Source organism: Balaenoptera musculus, chromosome 8, assembly GCF_009873245.2.
Source record: "Balaenoptera musculus isolate JJ_BM4_2016_0621 chromosome 8, mBalMus1.pri.v3, whole genome shotgun sequence".
Lineage (NCBI taxonomy): Eukaryota > Metazoa > Chordata > Mammalia > Artiodactyla > Balaenopteridae > Balaenoptera > Balaenoptera musculus.
In genome coordinates, this window is record NC_045792.1 from 109,781,060 (window position 1) to 109,801,738 (window position 20,679).

The window sequence follows — 20,679 nt, forward strand, 5'->3', positions numbered from 1 at the left end:
AGCGGATGCCAACGGCACCAGGGAGGGCGGACGGCCGGGGACCCCCCGCGCCATGGGCGCGCCCGGGGCGGGGCTGGAGCCGAGGGCGGAAGCGCCGCAGGATCGAGGAGTTTGGCTGCTGACTGCTGCGGTGCCGCCATGATCATCCCTGTGCGCTGCTTCACGTGCGGCAAGATCGTCGGCAACAAGTGGGAGGCCTACCTGGGGCTGCTGCAGGCCGAGTACACCGAGGGGTGAGGCGCCGGGCCGGCCTGGGAGGGCCTCCAGCGCGGTCGGGAAGCTCTCCCCGGGCCGCCAGCCTGCGGGGCAGGGGGGGTGGGTCCCGGCCTGAGGGGCCTGGGGGGACGGGTCCCGGCCCGCGGGGTCGGTGTGTCGGGCCGGTGTCGGGGGGTCCCAGTCTGCAGGGCGGGGGCGGGGGCTACTCACATCAGATTCCAGGTGACCCTGGGCGGGGGAGCTTTCAGTCCCGGAGTCTTTTCCATCCCTGTTCTCCGGATCTGCTCTCAGGAAAGCGCCCCCCCCCGCCCCCTTAGTTTGGGGAGGGGAGGGAGTCGGGCGTCAAGCTGCTGCTGTCTGGGGACTCCTAGGTATCCTGGCGAGTCTCGCCGCCTCCACGGCAAATAAGCCCTCAGCCGCCTCTGTCCACCTGCTCCCTAACTTCTTCTCCCCGCTGTTAGGCCCACCCCCGTGTGCTGCAGACTCACTGGCTTTTTTTAGGACATAGGACACGCTTCCTGACCACATAGGCCTCATCATCAGGCTATCGTGGGGGTCCCTCTTCTGTGCTTACTTACTCCTTAGCACTGCAGTTACCACCGTGCCTGTCTGAGTCTCTACCCTGGACTAGAGTCTGACCTTGGGCCCCTGTGTGGACAGCCCCATCCTCATCACATTTGAACCTCTGGGTCCCAGGGTGTGCCAGGGAGGCGTAGGCTCTTAGTGCAAGTGTGTCGGATGAATGGGGAAGCGATGGATGGCCTTAGTATTTGCGCCAGGTTCCGAGGAGGCTGCTCAAATGACCAGAGTGCAAGTGAATGCTGGCAGCCTGTACGGGACCCCTCCCCAGGATGCCCCAAGCAGGGGCCACCCGACCTGGCCTCCCCTTTCCCAAGCCACCGCGTTGTCTGCACACCAGAAGCCTTGAGGGTGACGGGCGGCATCTCTGGAAAATGAGAGAGGTGTCTCCCTCCCCGACATGGGGAGCAGAGCCCACGGCAGCTGAGCAGGGCTTGCTGCAGCCGAGGCAAGGTCCTCCATCTGCCAGGACGAACAGGCTGCAGCCAGCTTTCTCCTCGCCCTCAGGGACGCCCTGGATGCGCTGGGCCTGAAGCGCTACTGCTGCCGCCGCATGCTGCTGGCCCACGTGGACCTGATCGAGAAGCTGCTCAACTACGCGCCCCTGGAGAAGTGACCCCGGCCCGGCAGGCCGCGTCTCGCCCACGGCTCGTTCCCTGGAGGTGTGGGGAGCCGGAAGCAAGGCCCGCCCGCGCGCCCATGGCCCTGTTGGCATGGGTCTCCCTCTCTGGAAAGAACCATCCAGTAAATGTTTTTGAGGGCCAGAAGGAGGTCCTGACAGTTGGCCTGGCTCTGTGGGACTCCCCGGCGCCCGTTCCTGTGTCCTGCCTCGAGCATGAGGCCGCCTGGGGGTAGGTGCGGCCCTCACAGCCTGGGAGGAGGGAGGGCCATCCCCACGGAAGCGCTCAGCCTGGGGCTGCTTTCCTCCAGGGCTTGCACTCGGCTCCACACAAGGCACAAGGCACAGATGTCGGGAGTGCTTGGGTTGGGGGCACGGGGGCACTGGCGTCCCCACAGCGGTGTTCCGGGCGCCCTTTAGGCTGAGGACAGAGGCCCTCACCTCCTCCCCCCCCACCCCCGCCCGGTGTCTAAAGAACCTCGAGGTCTTCTGAGCTCTGAGTAGAGTGCCCGCTGTGGGCACAGACGCCCATCTTGAGGGTGCTGCTGCCAGCAGCTTCCAGGCTGCACCCAAGGCCAGCAGCCCGCCCCCCTCCACAGACAGCCCTGAGATCCCCACAGCGGGTGGAGGGGCCCTGAGGAGGCTCTGCTGGCCATCTGGGCTGGACGGGCTCTCGGTGCCCCAGGCACTGACTTGCCACCCTGTGAACCAGCCAGAGAGCTGTCTCTCGGGGGTCTCTGTCCTGTTGCGGCTCAGGCTGAGGCTCAGAACGGGAAGCTGCCGCCTTGGCGGGGGTCAGACAGGCCCTGGTGCCCTGCAGCAGGCAGGGGGCAGGGCCGTGCAGTTAGGGAGGGAGGCACCCTTCCCCGGGCACCTTCCTCAGGGCTGGCCCAGCTGCCTGGACGCCTGAAGCAGGGTCCCCTGAATGCGGGTGAGGGGACCACGGGCGGGAGATGGGGTCTGCGCAATGGTGTGAGGAGCTGGGCGGCCCCTGGGCGACAGGGCACGAGGGCCACGCCCTGGCTGCCACTCCAGGCCCAGCGCCCCTTCCGGCCCCGGCTCCCACTGCCAGCACACGTCCTGCCAGACATGGCCCGGAGTCGCTCCTGAGACAGCAGCCCCAGCACCTCCCGTTCCTGATTCCTGCGCCGTGGCCAGAAAGGCCCCTGGAAACCACAAGCAGCCCCGGCTACTCCCCGAGGTCTAGCCCCACTTCCTCTGGGGCTCTGGCCACACCACCAGCTTTGCATCAGAGAACGGCTGAGGTGCTGCATCAAGGCCTGTCCCCAGCCACCTCTTCCTTGAGTCCCCTTGGCCCACAGCTGGCCCCCTGTCCTCTGTTGTGGCCCTGGGGGGGGGGGTCTGTCCACTCTGCCGGACGTGACGGCCCTGGGGACCAGAACTGTCTGTCACCACCGTAGTAAGTTCAGCCATCCGTTCCACAGATGTTTATTGGGCACCTACCACACAGCAGGAGCAGTCCTAGGCATCGTCAGGCGGCAGTGAATAAAACGCGCAGGACGCCTGCCTCCGGGGAAGAGGTGACAACAGTGAACTAGTGATACGAGGCCTTTAGATGGTGGTGAGAGCAGCGAGAACACAGCAGGGGGAGCGGCAGAGGCTTGGCCCGGGAGAACTCTTGCTTGGTTTTCCCCAGGGGCTGGAGGTGGCTTGCTTGAGGAGAAGCCCCCAGTACCTGAGGGGCCTGGGGACAGGCACACGGGGCTCCCCGCTGGGCCAGCCCATTTCTGCCCAACTCGGCCCCTCTGACCGAACCCAGGCCTCAGGGAGCAACCCGAGGCCACGACCCCGGCCCGCACCCACCCAGCCCAGCAGACAGGCAGACAGGCGGGGCCGACCCCAGGCCTTGGGACTTTGGTGTGCAGCTAAAGGCACTTGAAGCTGCCTCTGGGATTTGGGGGTCCCCAGAGGTCACGGTGATGGCACGGTGCGGGTGGGGGGCCCAGCCACGAGAACACCAGGGGGAGACCCTGGCAGGCGAGGGGCGGAGCCACGTCCTGGACCGCAGCTCTCTGGCCGTCAGTAGTCAGCGCACGCGAGATGCTGCAGCGCACACGGAGGGCCGGCCCGCGGGCAGGGTCAGTAGTGCTCCAGCTTCAGGCTCTTGTACAGGCAGCACGTGAAGATCATGCCGAACACCTGAGCACGGGGCCAGCATGAGCAGACGTGGCCGCCAGCACCTCGCGTCCCGGCACCCGCCGGCCCGCCCTGCCGTGCCCGCACCTGCACACAGGCGATGCCGAGGCCCACGGCCCCGATGATCCTCAGGTGCTCCTGGATGAAGGTCTCCAGCTTGGTGATGCAGCCGCCCTGCGGGAGCGGGGCAGGGGGTGTGCGCTGAAGGCAGCAAGTCGTCCGGCCCCCTCGGGTGTCGGGCCACACCAGCCCCCAGCATCCCGGGCACCAGGGCCCTGGGCGTCTCAGCAGGCCCCCGCCGGCCTACCTCCACCTTGTAGATGTTGGAGGCGTGGTCGCGCTGCCCGCAGCCGGCCACCACGGTCTTGCAGCAGCTGTCGGGGACCACGCGGCCGCCTGCCTCGCCCGAGCGGATCCACTCGCTGTCCCGCCAGTCCTGCGAGTTGTTGCTGCCACAGCAGTGGAACTGCAGCGAGAACACGGCCCAGCCTGAGCCCTGACCGCCCGCCCCTGCGGCTGGGGCTCCCGCACACGTCTGGGGAGGTGCCTCCCTGCGCCACCCACCCACCTCCTGCTGCAGCTTGTCCACAGCGCTGGTCACGCCCTCGTGGCCCAGCTGATGGTACCGCTTGGTCATGGTGTCCTTCAGGTTCTCCTTGAGCTCTGCATTCAGCTGGGGTGAGGGGGTGACAGCTTCAGCCACAAAGTCTAAGACTCTCCAAGGTGGGGCAGAATGGGAGTGGGCACAGACGGGAGAGAGGCGCAGGGTCAGGGCTGGGGTCAGACGCATGGCTCAGATGGCCATGGGGAGGGTCGCGGGAAGGGAGGGCGCTCCAGATCCCGTGGACACCTGCCTCCCCTGCCAGGGCCCCCAAGCAGGCAGCTTGGGTGCTGCGGGCAGGCTGTCCATCCCCGTGATCCACCCTCCCCCTAGGACCCAGTCCCCACCTCCAGGGCGTGATGACACGATGCTCAGCGCTGGAGCCTGTGGGGTCCTGTGTGCATGTGCGCGCCTTGCCTGTGTATGTGTGTGTCCCCGTGTGTGGGTGTCTGTGTCCCCGTGTGTGTGTACACGTCGCCTGCGTGTGCGTATCCATCTTGCTGCACGTGCGTGTCCCTGTGTGTGCCCGTGCACGTCCACGTCGCCTCACGGCCTGTCTGAGCCCCTCACCTGCTGGTAGTAGACATAGGCCAGGACTCCCGCAATGATCTCCAGCAGAAAGATGATGAGGAGCAGGATGAAGTACTGGGGGGAGGGGCAGGGCCCAGTGAGATGGGGTGGGACACGGACACCCCCGGTCCGTGAGGACTCCCCGGGCCCAGGCACGACGGAGCAGGTGAGGGCTGGGGGACCGCCAGGACCCCTGATGCTCTCTCTCAGGTGTCTTCCCTCCGCTGGCCCGGCTGGGATGTGGGGACCCACAGGACTGGGCAGGTGGGAAGGGACGCCCCCCAGGTGAGCACAGCAGAGTCTATCCTGCGGTGTCACACTCGACCCCCATCAGTCCCTCCTAAGGGACCCAGAGCCAGCCCCCGGCAGCCTGGCAGGGAGCCCTGGCAGGTACCCGCAGCCCCACCCCCGCCCCCAGTGCCAGCCACACCCTGCTGACCAGACGCAGCAGGTCCCTCCGCTCCTTGAAGGTGGCGCAGCAGCCCAGAACCCCAGTCACCATGACGACAACGCCCGCCACCACCAGGATGTAGGCTGTGGCCAGGTAGGTGCCCGAGGCCAGCAGGCTGATGTAGTCGCTCTTGAGGGCCAGTGTCCAGATGCCCACGGCCATGACGGCCAGACCAGCCAGCTGTGGGCAGTGCACACCGGTCACCACACCTGGCCCCAGGTCTGAGCCCCAGGCCAGGCTCCTCTCGAGGCTGGGGAAGGGGGTGCCTCACCCAGAAGCAGCAGTTGAAGGTGAAGAGCAGGTACTTGAGGCAGATGGTGCCACATGTCGTGGTCTTCTCGCCGAACTCGCCCATCCTGGGGCAGGGAGGACGGCCAGACACCAGCGGGGACAGAAGGAGGGGACACAGATGTCCAGACCAGCCCCAGGGTGGGGCCAAGCCAACTGCCTGCCCGGGTGAAGGCTCTGGGAGAATGTCCAGGGCAACCAGGACACTTCCTGCGAAGGCCGCTCAGGAGCCTCCACCCCCACTGCAGCGAGGGCAGATGGGGTGCCCACAGCCTAGCTGAAGGCCGAGGGGCCAGGCTTCCCTGACCAGAGCCCAAGCACGGTGCGGGGGGGCCTGGAGGACCCCCAACCATCACGGGCTGACTCACCCCTCTGGCAGCCAGGGTAGGAAGCCCCAGCAGGCACCTCGGGGTGAGCTCATGCAGGCTCCCCACCCCGCCCCAAGCATTCCCCGGGCCCCACGTCACAGGCTGGCAGGAACCCACCGGCTGCTGGGGGGGAGGAGGCCGCTCAAAGATGGACCGACCTGCCCCTCGCTAGCCTAGTCCCGAGGCCTTAGGAAAGCCCCTCAGGGCTCTGTGAAAGGACAGGCCTTCCTTCCTCCCAGCGGGGGCAAGTGGAGCTGGCAGACACACACCCGCCCAGACCTGGGGGGTGCTTCCTGTGCTGGTCCTCATTACGGGAATGGGGACAGCCACACCGACCCCAGGGAGAAGTGGAGCTACCGGCTGTGCTCCTCCCCAGAGGCACCCCAGCGCCACCCCACCCACTCTGCTCTGGGGTGTCTGCATTGTGGGGGGAGTGGCTGTGGGACACAGATGACAGCTGAGCGCCCAGGGCCATGTTTCCAGACAGACACAGTGCCTCCCAGAGCCAGACTTCTATCCACCCCGCCCAGCACTCACCTGGCTGGTGGGGATGTCTTGTCTGTAAGGCAGGCAGATGGAAGTTCCCGCCCAAGGAGCCTCCGCTAGAAGGGCAGGGACAGGTCACAGGTCTGGCTCAACCTGGATGGTCAGGATCCCGCCACCCCTCTTTCTGGCCGACCCAGGCACTGGACCCGAGCTGGCCTTCCAGAGCAGGCAGCGTCCACCCCCTGCCCGTGGCTGAGAGGGGAGCGGCCAGGCCCGGTATTTTGGTCTGGGGCACAGCGGGGCAGGGCAGAGGACGTTTCTGGACAGTCCGATCCTGGGAGTGACCGCACGCCTTCTCCAGGCCCCCACCCTGAGCCTTGGCACCAGGCCTGTCACTGCCCCTTCCCCCACCAAGCAGCAGTAGCTGCAGCCTGAAAAGAAAAAGAGGCGCAGACCGCTAACACAGACGGGGTGTGGAAGCCCCACGTGCCGCAGACCTGGGCCTGCCCTGGGGTCCCAGGCCTCCCGGGGAGGCTGCTTCCAGACACAGGTCCGGCCCCCACGGCCCGCCCGCGGGCGACCGGCTGAGGAGGGGCCCCTCTTTCCGGGAGTGCTTGGCGGAGATGATCCCCAAGGGAAAGGGCCGGCCAGAAATAGCTCCCGCGGCCCGGGACAGAGCCGCCCCACCCACGTCCCCCGCAGCCCAACCGGGCCCAAGGTGGGGGACCCCGACTCGGCTCCAGCCAGGCCGCGTGAGGAATTCGCGATGAAGTCACCGCCGCCGCCGCCGCCCCCCACGCCCGGGCGAGGCGAACGGCCCGCCCACTCGCACCGGGCGGAGGGGAGGGCACCGGTGTCTGCGCACAGTGAGCGGGGTGCTCGGGAGGAGCTCTTGGCCGGAAGGGGCCGCCAGGCCCGTCCGGAGACCCGGGAGGCGCCTCGGCCTCGCCCTCGCCCGGCGGACCCTCTGCCCGCCCGGCCTCCGGGCGCCCGCCTCCCTCCGGAAGCGGCCTGCAGGGCCGCCAGGCGCGCAGCTTCTCCCGGCCGGGCCGGGCCGGGCCGGGCGGTGCACTCACCGGCCACGCGTCCGAGTCGGGCCGGCGGCGGCGGCGGCGGCGGCGGCGGCGGCGGCGGCGGCGGCGGCGGCGCAGGCGGCGGCCGCTCGGATCGCGGAGAATGCGCGACCGACCGGGGGCTTGCGAGCGAGACGCGCCGGGCCGCTCAGGGCCCCGCCCCGGGCCCGGAGGCCCCGCCCACGGCCGCGACGCGGGGCAGGTCAGAACAGCGCTCGGCGCGAGCGGGCGGAACACCAGCGGGGGCGGGCCCGGGGGTCCGCCCGAGGCGGCGGGGGCCGGGCGGGCTCCGGCCAGGGGGCGCCCACAGCCCCGCCGGCCCATGCCCTCGGGAGGAGCTGCGCTGGGGGCGCGGCGGGAGGCTGCAGGAGTCGACGGAACAGATGCGGGCCTGGGGGGAGGCTCTGGAGGTGCGGTCAGATGCAGACAGGAGTCTCTCTGGGCGCCGTTGGGAGGACGGCCTGGAGGGGAGGCCTGGGGTCAGTGTGAGAGAGAATCCAGTTTGGAGGGCATCGCCTGGGAGTGATGGGGGGAGGTGAAGCAGAGAGGGCAGAGGCTGCCGACCCGCTGCGCTGGGGAGCTGAGAGCGGGAGTAGAAGGGGAAGGGGAGTCCCAGGCGGGCCCTGAGGCGGCACAGTCGCTGGGAGCGGCTCTCCGTGGCCAGTGGGCAGCACTCATCCCCAGCTCCCTGCCCGAGGCTCGCGCTGGCAGGGCGGAGGGGCACGGGGGACAGCTCAGGCCTACCGCCGGCACCTCCACTCAGGACTCCAGTGGGCTGAGCTAGCCCACCCAGGACTGTGTGAGGACTGGCATGGGGAGGGGTTGGCTGACTGAGGCTGGGGGCGGGCAGGGAACCCCGCCTGCTGCTTCCTGGGAGTCAGTGGCCTCAGTCCCTTGGTTCCTACAGCTTTGACGGACAGTGAGGGCTTGGGGACATGACCGGGGACACGCGTGGACGATGGAAACCTCATGCGTGTACCTCTCAAATGTTGTGGCTCCCACACACACAGGAGGCCGAGGAGGTCGAAGTCAGTGGACTTTATTTGGAAGAGGGGGTCTTCTGCTGGATTTGATGGGATGGGGGTAGGGTGAGGACTGGCAGGGAGGCACGGTGAGACCCTGACCACCCAGGATTAGTTCCTTCACGTCTGCAAGTCAGGCAGGCCAGGCAGCCTACTGGGTAGAGCCCACGTCCTGGATGGGCAGCCCCCAGCCACGAGGAGTCGCCTTCAAGGGGCAGCTTCTCCGAGTAACCAAGTAACGCCCAGTGAGTCACTCGGGCTGGTCAGCGGGCACTGGGAAGGTGGCCAGAGCCGCGTCTGGGGGGGCGAGCCCAGCTACTACAACAGCAGCAGCAGCAGGCGGGCCCCAGCAGCGGGGCCGTGGTCAGAGCCTTCCTGCGGCCACTGCCCAGCCGCTTGGCCTCACAGACGTCCTTCTCGTCTCGTAGCCTCGTGTTCAGCTCCCTGAGGAATAGGAGTCCAAGGGCTCTGAGAGGTCTCAAGAGGCAGCATTCCTAGGTGGGGAATGCAGGCACGGGCTCTGGTGCTCTCTCAGACCAGAAGAGAGGTGTCTGTCTGGGGCTGCAGCATGAGGGATGGAGGGCAGACACAAGGAAGGACTTCCTCGCAGTGGGATGGGGCAGTGAGCAGGACTGTTTGGGAGCTAGGAGCTGCGCTGACCCCTTCCTGACGCACCTGAGCAGTTCCAGTTGCCGCAGGAGGCTGAGCTTCTCTTTCTGCATGTTCCTCGAGACCGCGACCACGTCTCTGCAGGACGGAGGTGGTGATTTGGGTGCAGGGAGGCTCCTCGGGGTGCCCCACGACCCCCTGGAGGACCCTGCCCCACGGAGACCCTGGAGGCGGGGCTGGGACAGGGGGGGATGGAAGCCCTGAGCTCCAAGCGCGACCCTTCTCGGGGTCCGCCCCTGAGGGTCCGCCCCTGAGTGCCCGCCCCAGCCCCGCCCCCCACCTTCCCACCCCCCCACCCCCGGCACCGTTGGGTTTGCTCCCGACGGCCCAGCAAGTCGCTCTCCAGTCTGCGGAGCTGCTCTTGCGCCACTTCCAGTTGCGCCCGCAGCGCCTCGTTGGCCAGCCACAGCTGGGCGTTCTGCGCCTGCGCCTCCAGCTGCTCGGTGGTCCGGGCCTGCAGTTGCTGTTCCAACTGGGGTGTGGGGGGATCGAGGCTGGAGAGAACCCCCCCACGTCCCCGGGATGCTGCGTTTGCCCCTGACTCCCAACAATTCCGGGGCTGGGAACATAGGCCCAAGGGCCTCAAGGACGCCGGGGAGTGCATGGGGGACGGTGAGGATGGGGCCTGGGCTGGACCGCTGTGCACGCCTCCCGGCCGGGACCGCCCGGCAGCCGCTCACCTCCCGCTGCCGCAGGCCCGCGCGTTCCAGCTCCTGCTCGCGACTCTGCAGCTCCAGCTCTAGGCGGCCTCTCCGCTCCTCCCGGGGGACGTCCTAGGATGGGCGGGGACACCTGAGCCCCCGCGGGCGGCGGAGCGGCAGGGGCGCGGGTGGGACCACTTCGGAGAAGGCGGGGCCGGGGAGGCCCGCGCGTCCGGGGTTGGGCTGGGCGCGGGGCGGCGCTGCGGGCCCACCTGACTCCGCAGGCGCTGGCGCTGCTCGCGAAGTTGCTGCTCCATATCTTCGTACAGACATCGCACCTCCCTCTCGTGCTCGCTCTCCCGCCTTCGGGAAACCGGGGGTGAGACAGCTGCTTAGAACCTGCCAACAGTACAGCCCTCGGCCCCGCCTCTACCACCTCGCAGAACCCCTCCACCTGGCCCTCAGGCCGCCCCCAGCCCGCCAGCCCTCACCGCCGCAGCGCCTGCTCCAGGCCCTCCCGCTCTCGGGCCGCTTCCTCCAGGCAGGCCGACGCCCGCATCAGAACGTCCTCGAAGGAGCCCAGCAGTTCGGGTCGCTCACGCTGCAGCTGGGTCCAGAGGGTCCGAATTGCCCGCTGCCTGGGGGTGGGGGTAGGGGTGGGTGGGTGGGGAGGGCAGAGGCTGAAGCTGAAGCGGGGACTCCCCACCCTGCAGGGTAAGAAGCCCCCAGAGGCCCCCGTAGTCTTGCACAAGCAGGGCATCCCTCTCCTGGGTGCTTTCACCCCTGCGGGGGTCTGTGCCTGTGCGGGGCTTGTGTGGCCAGGAGGTGTGTGTGCGTGGGGTTGTGTCCTTGTGTACACAGGGCTGTGCCTGTGCTGGGCGCAGCCCTGGCTGCTGCCTCCTGAAATGCAAATTCTGTGGGAAATCACGCCCGGCACGCAGTAGCTGCAGCTGAGAGGGAAGGACCGGCCCAGACCCGGCCTAGGGACCCTGCCTGGGAACAGACACGCAGGCGACGCGGACAGGCAGCATGCAGGTGGACGTGAGGGTGATGGGACCCGGGCCAGCACCGACTCACTCGCCCAGGACCCGGGCCACCCCCAGCTGCACCAGTGCAGAGCAGAATCTCTCCTCCTCCTCCTCCTCCTCCTCGTCCTCCTCCTCCAGGGAGCCCCCGGTGCCTTGCACATCCGACCAGCCCGCCTCAAAGGTTTCCTCTGGAGCCTGGGAGGGCAGAGCACCCGGGGCAGGCTCCACCCCCACCAACTTCCCTGCGGGCATGGGAGGGAGAGATCACCGGGCTGTGGCTTACCACCCGCAGCCCAGCCCACCCCCGCCCCCCGCATATCCTGCCCTTTCTCTGAGCCCAGTTTCCTGTTTTTCTTCCTTATTTTGGTCCAATTCTTGTCCTGGGAATGGGAGGTGACAGCTGGGCTCAGGCCAAAATGCGGCATGCCTGGCTCCCAGCCCCACCTGGGTTTGGCTCAGGGAGCAGGTCATCTCCACATATGCCACAGCATCTGGGGGGCTTCCCGTGGTGCCTGAGTGTACAGACACCGGCCTGTGCTCTGGAGGGAGGCCAGGGAGAAGCACGGGCTTCCACCCATGTGGGCTGTGGGCCCCAGAGAGTCCCACATGTCCCAGCGGAGGGTGTCTGAGCAGTGGGGTAGGGGGTGGGGCTCAGGGGCCGGGCTCACCCAGGCCAAGGCAGAACTCCCGAGCGGTGAGGAAGCCGGTGTGCGCCTGGTCCAGACTTTCGAACACAGCCTCCAGCTGTTCGGGCGTGAGGGGCAGGTCGCTCTGCAGGCCCTGGCCGGGCAAGGATGGCAAGGCTGAGTAGCCAAGGTCTGCCCTGGGGTGGAAGGCCTCTTGGGGCTGGGGGCTCACCTGCAGGTCGTGCCGGGTGATGAAGCCCTTGGCCTCCTTGTCGCACAGCAGAAACAGCTCCTGGGCCTGCTCCAGTGTCGCTGCCAGTGGCCCTGGGCCACGCCCCTCATCCCACCCCTCCTCCTCCTGGGCCTCCCCAGCCCCAGGCTTCCCGGGGCTGGCCATGGCGGGGGTCTCAGCCTTGGGCGCTGTGAAGCCAAAGAGAAGTCAGGGCCTGAGCAGAACTGAGAAATGAGGGGAGAGGAGAAGCGGAGGCAGAGAGGGTGAGGGGCAAGGGTGGCTGAGGGCTAAGCTGGAGCGGTGGGGAGCAGAGGAGCCTCCCTGCCCCCATGGGAAGGTGGAGGCCCAGAGAGGAGGGGCAGCTGGGGGAGGTGTGGCCCAACTGCAGGTGGTGGGGCTGGCGCGAGGTGGCATGGGTGGAGCCTGCAGGCTCAGGGCCACCCAGGGAGCCAGCCGGTGCAGGAGAGGATGTGCTGGGGGGAGGGGGCAGGGGGGCAGCTATAGATCTTGTGATGGAAAATGAGGAGGTGGGGGCTTGGGTGAGAGAATGGTCAGCTGCCGAGAAGCTGAACAGGTCCTGGAGTTGGGGCCTGGAGACCGGGCTGGGCCAGTGGGGGTATCAGCCAATCCCGGCTAAGTCCTTAGCCTCTGAGTCTGGGCCTCTGGGCCCTGCTTCCAGCCAGCTGGCAGGCGGGTGAGCTCCTCCCTCCCTGCCTGCAGCCCCGCCCACCAGTACCAGGCTCCAAGGGGTGCAGGTGCAGGGTCCCGCCTGGGCCACGATGCCTTCTGTGGCCCTTGTCAGGAACAAGCCCAGAGTCTAGCTTAACAGGCCCTCCTGCTGGCACTATGCTCTCCACAAGACTGGCCTCCCTCCCCATGGGGGCGCCCTGCCCCCTAATCAGACCACCTATCATTCCCACGACACCTGGACCCCAGAGTTCCCAAAGCTAACCCCCAGCGTGGCGACAGCCCCCCACCTGGGACCCTGGGGTCCTCGCCCCCCAGTCCAGGACTGTGATTCTCTCTCCCCACCCATTCCTGGGGGATGCAGGAGGCGACCTCCAAAGAGGGCAGGTCTGAGGAAGGCCGAGAGGAGGGGCCACAGGGGCGGAGACATCTCCCCCTCATGCCGTCGCCTTCCCCGGGCAGGCTCCACGGGACCGGGGGGCCATCCCAGCCGGAAGCTGCGCTGTGGCCGGGCCGGGGAGCGGGGGGAAGGGCTGCCTGAGCCCCCGCACCCTGGGGCCTAGCCCACTCTGCCCCCGCCAGTGTGTGCCCCAAGGGGCCCCGGAGTCCCTGACCACGACACGCGGGGATCGGCGCGCCTTGCGGTGACAGGACGGAGCCAATGCGGGCGTGCGGACGGGCCGGGCGCCTACCTGCGAGTTTCGCCACCGCACCTGCCACACACTAGGCTGTTCTCCTGCGGGCACCGGGACCCCGGCAGCGCCAGCCCGGGCGGAGCCGCCGCCGTGTCCCCGCCTCTCGGCCTTGCCCCGGTGGCCCAGGGCTCGCCTCATAGCCCGCCCCCCCACCCCCCGCATACGGCCCGACCCCCGAGTGTCTGTCCTGGCAGAGTCCGAGCGCATAGTGGGGGGATGACCCTGGGGACCCTTCCTGCACAGGGCCAAAGTTGGGGGGCAGTCCTGAGGATCCCGATTTAAGGCGCCAAAGTGTGTGCAGGAAAAAGGCAGGAAATAGACCAAAATATTTTCAATGGTTTTCTCTAGAAGTGGGGTGACTTTCCTTTCTTCCCTGTACTTCTCCAATTTTTTTTCCATTTTTAAACAATAAACGTATACTATACAAGAAAATGGTACTTAAATCAGCGGCATAGATGCCTGTGCGTGTGAGGGTGAGTGGCTGGGGGGGGAGCAGGAGGTCCTCGTCTCAGCAGGTGCCCCAAGCACTCCTTTGGGGGCATAGCCCTGACTCAGGTTCCTGTTGGGGTAGGGCTGCCAGAAGGTTCTGGGTGGGGCCTGTGTGTGACCTTCCTACAGGGGAGGAGGGGGGTAGAAAATCCCATCATCTTCCCAGGGGTCCTCCTCCCCGGCCCCAGCCTGGCACCCACCTGGAGCGGTTGGCCTCACAGAGCTGTCCCGGCAGCGCTGGGGGGCTGGAGGCCTCTGCCTCTTCAGGGGCCTGGGATCCTGCTGAACTAGAACAGGTTGGGCCTATAGGACAGGACCTTGAGACCAAGGGGGGGTGGCCCCTGGCACAGGTGCACGGGGACCTGCTGAGCCGGCTCTCCCAGTTCTGCAGTCCCACTACCGACCGTTATTGTTGGCTGGGGGCTACTGCCGCCGCCCCATGCCTCGAGGGGAAAGGGCAGAAGGGCAGGTGCCGGCTGAACCTGGCAGGACTAACAGCTCTGGACCACCAGCCAAGTGCCCAGCTCTGCTCAGGCGCCCGTCACCCCATGTGCCCTTGTGATCACCAAGGAGGGCTGGTTACATCCCCTCAGATGGCCCAGGCAGGGCAGAGAAGGCCTTCAGGAAATCACGTCTCCCCCAGAACAAGATCCAGCCCCCTTTGGCGCAGACCTCGCCCCGCCCAACATTCACAGATCCCTCCTGTATACCGGCAGGAGACTGGGGACACAGTGGAGGGGGAGGGGGACAGGGGAACGAGGTGTGTGCACCAGGAACGAGGCTCCTGGTGACAAGAGCAAGACCCGCACCACCCACAGAACCTTGGGCCAAACACCCCCAGTGGAGCAGGCCCCCAGCGCTCAGCTTGGGAAATCAGCCCCACGCCCCCAAGGCACCATGGAGCAGAGGTGCAGATACCACCTTGGTAAGAACGGAACAGTTCCGTTTTTATCTTGCAAGGATCTTGGTCCCCAGTACTTCCGCTGGCCCTTGGAAAGCTGTGCCCAAGGGTCCCAGCCAGAGGAGTGCGCTGCAGCCTAGGAAGCCCGCAGTGCTTTGAGGGGGAGTCCCAGGCCCGGCTGGCAGGGCCGGAGTGCCAGGCTCGAGGAGAGCGGGAGCCCAGGAAGGACTGGCCTGAGGCTGGACACTGGGGGGGGTCAGCTGGGGGCGGCGGGGGTCGGGGGCGTCACATACGAGTGAAGGAGGTAAGGCTGAGCGATGGCATTTATTACATCTGCTTTGGCAAAAATAAATAATTCACACACATTCTTCAGCCAAACGAGAAAAATGTGGAGGGGGGAGCAGGGGCAAAGCTCTCAGGAGTAATACTGCACTCGCGGGTGTGGGCGTCGGCAGGGGCCGCAGATGCAGGAGCCCCCAGGGCGGCGGGGCCTGGAAGGGGAGGTTAAGGCACAGGCAGGGGACCCTCTGCGAGGGGAGGGCTACTCCACTCCCCTCCCTCTTCAGTGCAGCGAGTTAGTGGTTGGTTGACAGCAAAGCCCCCTCGGGCAGCGTGAGGGACCCCCATCTCCTCACTCTGCAGGGGGAACGGAGAGAGGCCGCGGAGGGGGAGCTCAGCTGGCCCCGGGGCCCCGCCTCACGGGGCAAGGAAGCTGGGGGGCCCGGCCCTCGGCGCCGGGGGCGGGCAAGGCCGAGCGGGCAGCTCTCAGCAAGGGGGCGAGCCGGGCGGGTGCTGCGGGGGCGCGAGGGCCGCGCCGGCAGGGGTGCGCATGCGCAGGGCGTCCTGCGGAAAGGCCACGTTGGTGCAGAAGAGGCCCAGCAGCAACTGCCGCTGGCACTCCTCCCACTTCGCCAGCACGTCCCCCAGCGACAGGCTGTTGCGCATCCAGCTGGGCAGCGCCTCGCTGTAGACGGCACAGGACAGTGGCACGGAGGGCAGCGACCGGGTGCGGCGCAGCTCCACCTGCTCCGACAGCCTGCGGGTGGGGAAAGGACCGAGGGAGGGAGGGCTTTCGTGGGGGCCCCGGAGGCTGCGGGCCGGGGTGGACATGGCAGCAAGGAGCTCACCTGGAGGGCAGGTGGCTGCCCAGCTTCCTCTTGGCGCGCATCACCAGGTACTGGCAGATGCTGCCCGTCTGCTCCTTCATCCAGCGGATGTCCTCGGGAACGTCGGGCAGCCACTCCAGCAAGCTGGGGCGGGGGACAAGGTATGGCCTCAGGGGCTGTGGCCCAAACCTCACACCCACCCCACCCCACCTCCGTCTGTGCCTGGCTTCTGGGACCCTGACGTGGCATCTCTGCAGCCCCTTAAACCGGCCGCCTTTCTCTTCCCTGAGTGCCCACCACCCGGGGATGATCCAGAGTTGGTCCCTGCACCCCTTCCCCCTGCCCCGCACCGGATGGTAAAGGACACGGCGCTCTCCAGCGGCAGAGTGTAAGGCACCATCATGGCCGTGGCCAGACGCACGGGCAGCATGTTGGAGAGCGTGGTCAGCAGGTCTGTGGGTTCCATGCAGGCGTCCAGCAGGGCTGTGGGTGCAGGAGGGAGGTTGGTAGGAGGTCGGTGGGGGAGGGAGGTGGAGCCCAGGACTCCTCTGCACCTCTGCCCCCCGTCCCGCCAGGTCCCCCCTCTCCCGCCAACCCCACATACCCTCGTTGAGCCTCGAGGGCAGGTGCTCCAGGATGTGATCCTCCCCAGGTGGCGGCAAGTGCTCCTTCACTCCGGTCCTCTCCGTGGCCACCTCGGCCTCCTGTGTGTCCTCAGCCTCGGGGGCAGGAGAGCGGGTGGGAGGCAGCGCCAGCAAGGGGTTGGGCCGGTTCAGGAGGCCTGGGGCAGGGACAGGGGGGACCCGATACGCGATCAGCACGGCTGAGGCCAGCTGGCCCACAGAGGACGGCCACGCAGAGCCCACCCAGCTGCCCAGGCAGCCCCCACGCACCGTTCCGCCGCAGGAAGCGCAGGCCATCCCTGTAGCCCTGCTTGCACATCTCTCGAAGCACCTGAGGCAGGGGGATGCATAAACTGGGGCAGAGGAGCCAGACGTGCCTGATAGAGTCCCCAGTGTCCCTGAACCACCACCCCACCCCGCCCCACTCCAAGCTAACTTGGATTCAGGACCAGATCCAGGTTGGACAGAGGCTGGATGGGTTGCCCCAGTGGAGAGGTTGTGTGGGCCGTAGCCAGGAGAGGCCCCCGGGGAGCTGTCCCCGGTGCCCGGTGGGGAGGTCTGGTCTCACCAGGGGCTCGGGCGGGAACAGGGCCTTGGAGAGACGGTAGAGGTTGCGCAGATTGAACTGGATGCTGGTGTTGGTGACACGGAGCTCGTGGATGTTGGTGGAGCTGTCCTGTGGGCAGATGTCACTCTCGCCCGAGAACGGGGACACTGTGATGGTGTTCTTGAGCTCATAGAGCGGCAGGTTGTCTGAGATGCCGCCATCCACGTAGCGCTGTGGCAGGGACACGGGGTCACACGGGGACAGGCCTGCAGGGTGAGTTGGGCTGCCCCCCAGCCGCCTCAGGCCCCCCCCAGTGGCTATTTCATTTGGGCGTTTCACCCACTGGGCACTGGCCACTGAGCAGATGGCCAGACAGTGGGGGGGTGGGGAACAGCCACAGGAAAGGTGCATCTGCGCAGGGCTGGCCTGGCTCTTGAGTAACTCTGGGGGAAGTGAGGCAACGGGCAGTGGCAGGAGTGAGGGGCTGGGGTGGGGAGGCACAGATGGCTTCCTCCCCGCCTCCCTGACCCACAGCCCACAGAGGAGCCGACTCTCGTCACCCAGGAAAGGTGCCCAGGAGATACTCACTACCCCCTGGAGGGAAGGAGGAATGAGGCCACAGTACACAGGGATGAAAGCGCTGCAGACGTTGGCCTATGGGGCAGGGACAGAGGGGAACAGTGAGCAGGGGCTTTGGGGTTCCTACTGAACCCCCAGTGTGGCCCCCAGGGCCCACCTGGATGAGCTCCTCCTTGGAGTTGAAGTGGGTTATAATGACGTTCTCGCCGTCAGAGACGCGGGTCAGGGAGATGCCCAGGCGGCCACTGGCGCGCTCGTAGCCATCAGCAGGCAGGGTCTTCAGCAGGCAGCCCCGGATGATCTTCACCAGGTTGAAGGAGGGGTGCAGTGGGCCCAAGAACCGCTTCCGGGCCTCCTTCGACACCTCGATGATGTTGGCACCAGCCTCACCTGGAGCAGCAGGGGCAAGGGTCAGGGGCCGGCACTCCTGGGCTTTGCACACTCCCCAGGGCTCCAGACCCAGGGTCCACAGCACAGACTCTCGGCACCCCTTTCTACCCTAGAGGAGTCTCAGCGTCCACCGTGGAGCCTGGCCCACAGCTGGGGCTTCTGCCACCTGCTCCTGGGGAGAGAGGGGGTCCTGGGAGGGCAGACAGCTGGGGCCACGGCTTACCCTCTGCCCAGTATTTCCCAACTGCCCGCCCTGATCTGTGAGTCACTGGGCCTGGCGTGACATGGCACCCAGCCCCCACCCCGGGGAAGGGTAGAAGGCAGAGGCTCAACTCTGACCAGGCTCAGCCTTCACCCGCTTGGCCAGATCCAGATGCACCGACCCCAGTGCAGCCCAGGGGTCCCACAGGCCCAGGGGCGTGAGGTTGGACGTAGTGGGGCCTCATCACTCCTGGGGAAGCATGCTCGCATCCCACTGCAGCCAAGAGCAAGCAACCCCCCGACATTTCTCTTGGGGGCCCGTGGGCACTGGCCTAGGACAAAGCCAGGGTGGGAGCAGGCCCAGGAATAGTCAGGGAGCAGCAAGGCCTTGGGGAGAAGCCGAGGACCATCCCCCAGGTCAGGAGTGGGGCAGAGTGGCGCCAACACCTGCCAAGTTGTGGGGACTCCAGCTGCCCAAGACCACTCCCACCCGTGAGAAAGAGGTTTCTTGGGAGTGGGGTGGGGGAGGCGCCATGGGACCATGTCCTCAACTAGGTACCACGGACCTGAGACCAGCACGGCGGTCTGAGAAGCACTTGCCTGAAAGCCTCCGTGAGTAGGAGGGGCAGGGCCACAGTGGTGAATTCCCAGGTCCCAAGAATGTAGAGCTGTGCTCCTTCCACCCCACCCTCCTCAGGGGAAAGGTCACCGGCAGGGTGCAGAGGAGAACACTGGACAGGCTCCTGCTGGGCAGGGCATTCCAGAAGCTAATGACCCCTCTGTTACTTTGGCTGCCCTAGTCGGCTGGGGGCCGGGCAGCATTCCCAGGACTCCCGCGGTACTCCGTGTGCTGTAAACATCACTCGCACTGCCCGCCGGAAGTGTGTGGGTGGAGGAAGCCGACTCCGGGGCTGCACAGTCCTAAAGCACCTCTCACCCCACGGAGTGGTTAAAAACGTCTGGCCGCAGTCCACAGAGGGCCCCAGGCGCCAGGAAGGCGAGGGCGGCAGAGAGCTTGCGCTGGCCGGGCCCAGGCCTGACCTGACGGCTCCTCCTCTAGGGTCCCTCGGGAGGCACCAGACCACAGTGCCCAGACGCGCTCCTCAGAGGCCAACCCTTTCCCAGCCCCGGGGCCATGGCAGTCCGGAATGCCGTAGCCCCAGGAGACAGTGACCGCTGCCACCCGGGCGGATGCCCGGGGCAGGAGGACGGCCTAGGCCCCTCCCCCGACTCTCGCGGTCCCGCCCACGAACTGCTTTCTCTTTCCAACGAAATAGCTCATGCTGCACCTGCCCGCCCCCCAACCTTTGCGCCCGAGGGGCGGGCCCTAGGCGGCAGCCTCCGCTCAGAGGCGCGTAGGGCCCTACCCCAATCCCCGGGCACCGTCGGAGCAAAACAAGGCAGGCCCCGCCCCTCGTCGGCGTCCGGGATTGGAGCCTCGGTCGGGGTCCCGGGCAGAGACCCCAAGAGCCGCACGGCCCCCGCGGCCCAGCCCGCTGCTCTGTGCGGACGGAGCGGGGCCCTCCACGCTCACGAGGAGCACACGCCAGCCCCCGCCGGCCCCGCTCACCCAGGCAGGCCCCGGTGACCAGCGTCGTGGCCGTGAGCGCCCCGGCCGAGGCGCCGTAGATGTGCGTGGCGTTGGCCACCAGGAAGGACGCGTGCTCGCAGAGGCAGGAGGCCACGCCGATGTGGTAGACACCGAGGAAGCCGCAGCCTGCGAACGAGATGTTCCATGTCGTCTCCTTGGGGAACATCGCGGCGGACCGCCGGGCTCCCGGGCTCCGCGGGCGGCCGGCCTCGCTGTGCGCCGCGCGCTCGCCGCTCGCTCTGGAGCCGGGGCCAGAGCCGGCCGGCCGGCCCCGCAGTCACTGTAGTTCGGGGTCTCAGCCAGCGGAGTTGGAGAAGCTGCCGGGGGAGGAGGCGGAGGCGGTGATTTTAGCGGGGGGCGGGGCGGAGCCGGCACGCGCGGCCCAATTGGGGCGCGCGGGGAACGGCCGCGCCCTCGGGGCGGGCCCTGGAGCCCGGTCCCTGGCCCCCGAGGCCCCACCCAGGCCGAAGCCCGGCCCCGAGACCACGCCCCTCTCCGGAAGCCCGTCTCGACCCAGAGACCCCGCCCCCGGCCCCCCCCCCCCCCCGCCCTTCCCCTCCCCCACCCCCCGCCCTTCCCCTCCCCCACCCTCTGCCCTTCACCTCCCCCACCCCGCTGCCCGCTGTCCAGGCCACTGGGCCCTGAGGCGCGACACCTGCGGCCCCGCCAAAGACACTGGCCAGGCCCGGACGAGAGTCCACATCCTCGACCTCCCGCTGCCTCCCCATGTGCCCACCCCGCCATCGTCGACGGCGGGAGGGGACACCAAGTGGCCCAGGGGTGTGGGGATGGTCGAGCTCAGGTCCGGGACGACCGCAGTCTGAGCTGGATACCCACGAGGGGAGGGCCCTGCTGTCTGGGCAGCATCCGCCCCCTCCCTCGGGGGTCAGCCTACAACACCAACCCAGGACACTGAGGAGCTCGCCGAGGGTCAGGGACCTGAAGGACCCACCGACTCATCCACAGACTTACCCATAAACATACAGAGCTGCACGCGAATCACACACAGACAACTTCTAGAGATAACACCGGCGTGGTAGACCCACACCGGACATCCCAGCCCTGCCCGCCACGCGCCCAGCTCCACCTTGGCACTAACCTGGCTTCGACCTGCGTCCTGCCCCAGCTGCTCAGGCTGTGGGGTCTACGTGGGTATGACTCAAGCCCTGTCCCGCCTCACTGATTGTCCCAACAGGTGGAGCACTCCTGGTGATGTCACCCTCCCGCCCCTCTTCCGCATTTTT

The 20,679-nt window shown here is 67.5% G+C and overlaps 4 protein-coding genes across 17 annotated transcripts; 1 reads left to right on the forward strand and 3 right to left on the reverse strand.

Annotated features, from left to right (window-relative positions):
* Positions 1-2: 2 nt before the first annotated feature.
* On the forward strand, positions 3-1,578 carry POLR2L (RNA polymerase II, I and III subunit L). The gene is made up of 2 exons (XM_036862375.1): positions 3-233; positions 1,303-1,578. The coding sequence occupies exons 1-2, from the start codon at positions 139-141 to the stop codon at positions 1,409-1,411; spliced, it is 204 nt and encodes a 67-aa protein (XP_036718270.1). The 5' UTR covers positions 3-138; the 3' UTR covers positions 1,412-1,578.
* A 1,257-nt stretch (positions 1,579-2,835) lies between these two features.
* Positions 2,836-7,585, reverse strand: CD151 (CD151 molecule (Raph blood group)). 8 transcript variants are annotated; one of them, XM_036862367.1, is made up of 9 exons: positions 7,412-7,585; positions 6,387-6,451; positions 5,465-5,549; positions 5,173-5,373; positions 4,743-4,817; positions 4,140-4,279; positions 3,879-4,037; positions 3,659-3,745; positions 2,836-3,574 (listed from the first exon to the last, which is right to left on the reverse strand). In XM_036862367.1, exons 3-9 carry the CDS (start codon positions 5,517-5,519, stop codon positions 3,515-3,517), a joined length of 777 nt encoding a protein of 258 aa, XP_036718262.1. In that variant the 5' UTR covers positions 5,520-5,549; positions 6,387-6,451; positions 7,412-7,585; the 3' UTR covers positions 2,836-3,514. The 8 variants fall into 8 exon arrangements, with proteins under 8 accessions (XP_036718262.1, XP_036718265.1, XP_036718264.1 ...); XM_036862370.1 differs by having other exon boundaries at positions 5,182-5,373; positions 7,412-7,584; XM_036862369.1 differs by having other exon boundaries at positions 4,140-4,244; positions 7,412-7,584.
* An 846-nt stretch (positions 7,586-8,431) lies between these two features.
* Positions 8,432-12,679, reverse strand: CRACR2B (calcium release activated channel regulator 2B). 6 transcript variants are annotated; one of them, XM_036862347.1, is made up of 9 exons: positions 11,627-12,679; positions 11,437-11,548; positions 10,818-11,010; positions 10,232-10,378; positions 10,013-10,103; positions 9,780-9,872; positions 9,405-9,571; positions 9,106-9,177; positions 8,432-8,874 (listed from the first exon to the last, which is right to left on the reverse strand). In XM_036862347.1, the coding sequence occupies exons 1-9, from the start codon at positions 11,789-11,791 to the stop codon at positions 8,694-8,696; spliced, it is 1,221 nt and encodes a 406-aa protein (XP_036718242.1). In that variant the 5' UTR covers positions 11,792-12,679; the 3' UTR covers positions 8,432-8,693. The 6 variants fall into 6 exon arrangements, with proteins under 6 accessions (XP_036718242.1, XP_036718239.1, XP_036718241.1 ...); XM_036862344.1 differs by having other exon boundaries at positions 8,432-8,924; positions 9,405-9,872; XM_036862346.1 differs by having other exon boundaries at positions 11,437-12,679.
* Positions 12,680-14,703: 2,024 nt separating this feature from the next.
* PNPLA2 (patatin like phospholipase domain containing 2) lies at positions 14,704-19,741 on the reverse strand. 2 transcript variants are annotated; one of them, XM_036862350.1, is made up of 9 exons: positions 19,415-19,741; positions 17,411-17,643; positions 17,263-17,328; positions 16,696-16,905; positions 16,398-16,458; positions 16,109-16,285; positions 15,855-15,987; positions 15,526-15,648; positions 14,704-15,434 (listed from the first exon to the last, which is right to left on the reverse strand). In XM_036862350.1, exons 1-9 carry the CDS (start codon positions 19,599-19,601, stop codon positions 15,164-15,166), a joined length of 1,461 nt encoding a protein of 486 aa, XP_036718245.1. In that variant the 5' UTR covers positions 19,602-19,741; the 3' UTR covers positions 14,704-15,163. The 2 variants fall into 2 exon arrangements, with proteins under 2 accessions (XP_036718245.1, XP_036718246.1); XM_036862351.1 differs by lacking the exon at positions 17,263-17,328 and having other exon boundaries at positions 19,415-19,738.
* Between the last annotated feature and the right edge of the window lie 938 nt (positions 19,742-20,679).

Excerpts from the sequence above, each read along its gene's own strand:
- CRACR2B (XM_036862343.1), bottom strand. The coding sequence starts at position 11,791 with ATGGCCAGCCCCGGGAAGCCTGGGGCTGGGGAGGCCCAGGAGGAGGAG. Across the intron at positions 11,011-11,436 it reads GGAGTTCTGCCTTGGCCTGG|GGAAGTTGGTGGGGGTGGAG; the intron begins GTGAGCCCGGCC and ends CCATGCCCGCAG. Across the intron at positions 10,379-10,817 it reads GTGGCCCGGGTCCTGGGCGA|GCAGCGGGCAATTCGGACCC; the intron begins GTGAGTCGGTGC and ends CCCCACCCCCAG.
- POLR2L (XM_036862375.1), top strand. The coding sequence starts at position 139 with ATGATCATCCCTGTGCGCTGCTTCACGTGCGGCAAGATCGTCGGCAAC. Across the intron at positions 234-1,302 it reads CAGGCCGAGTACACCGAGGG|GGACGCCCTGGATGCGCTGG; the intron begins GTGAGGCGCCGG and ends CCTCGCCCTCAG.
- PNPLA2 (XM_036862350.1), bottom strand. The coding sequence starts at position 19,601 with ATGTTCCCCAAGGAGACGACATGGAACATCTCGTTCGCAGGCTGCGGC. Across the intron at positions 17,329-17,410 it reads CCAAGGAGGAGCTCATCCAG|GCCAACGTCTGCAGCGCTTT; the intron begins GTGGGCCCTGGG and ends CCTGCCCCATAG. Across the intron at positions 15,435-15,525 it reads GGCAGCCACCTGCCCTCCAG|GCTGTCGGAGCAGGTGGAGC; the intron begins GTGAGCTCCTTG and ends CCCCACCCGCAG.
- CD151 (XM_036862365.1), bottom strand. The coding sequence starts at position 5,519 with ATGTGGCACCATCTGCCTCAAGTACCTGCTCTTCACCTTCAACTGCTG. Across the intron at positions 4,038-4,139 it reads TGGACAAGCTGCAGCAGGAG|TTCCACTGCTGTGGCAGCAA; the intron begins GTGGGTGGGTGG and ends TTCTCGCTGCAG. Across the intron at positions 3,575-3,658 it reads TCGGCATCGCCTGTGTGCAG|GTGTTCGGCATGATCTTCAC; the intron begins GTGCGGGCACGG and ends CCCCGTGCTCAG.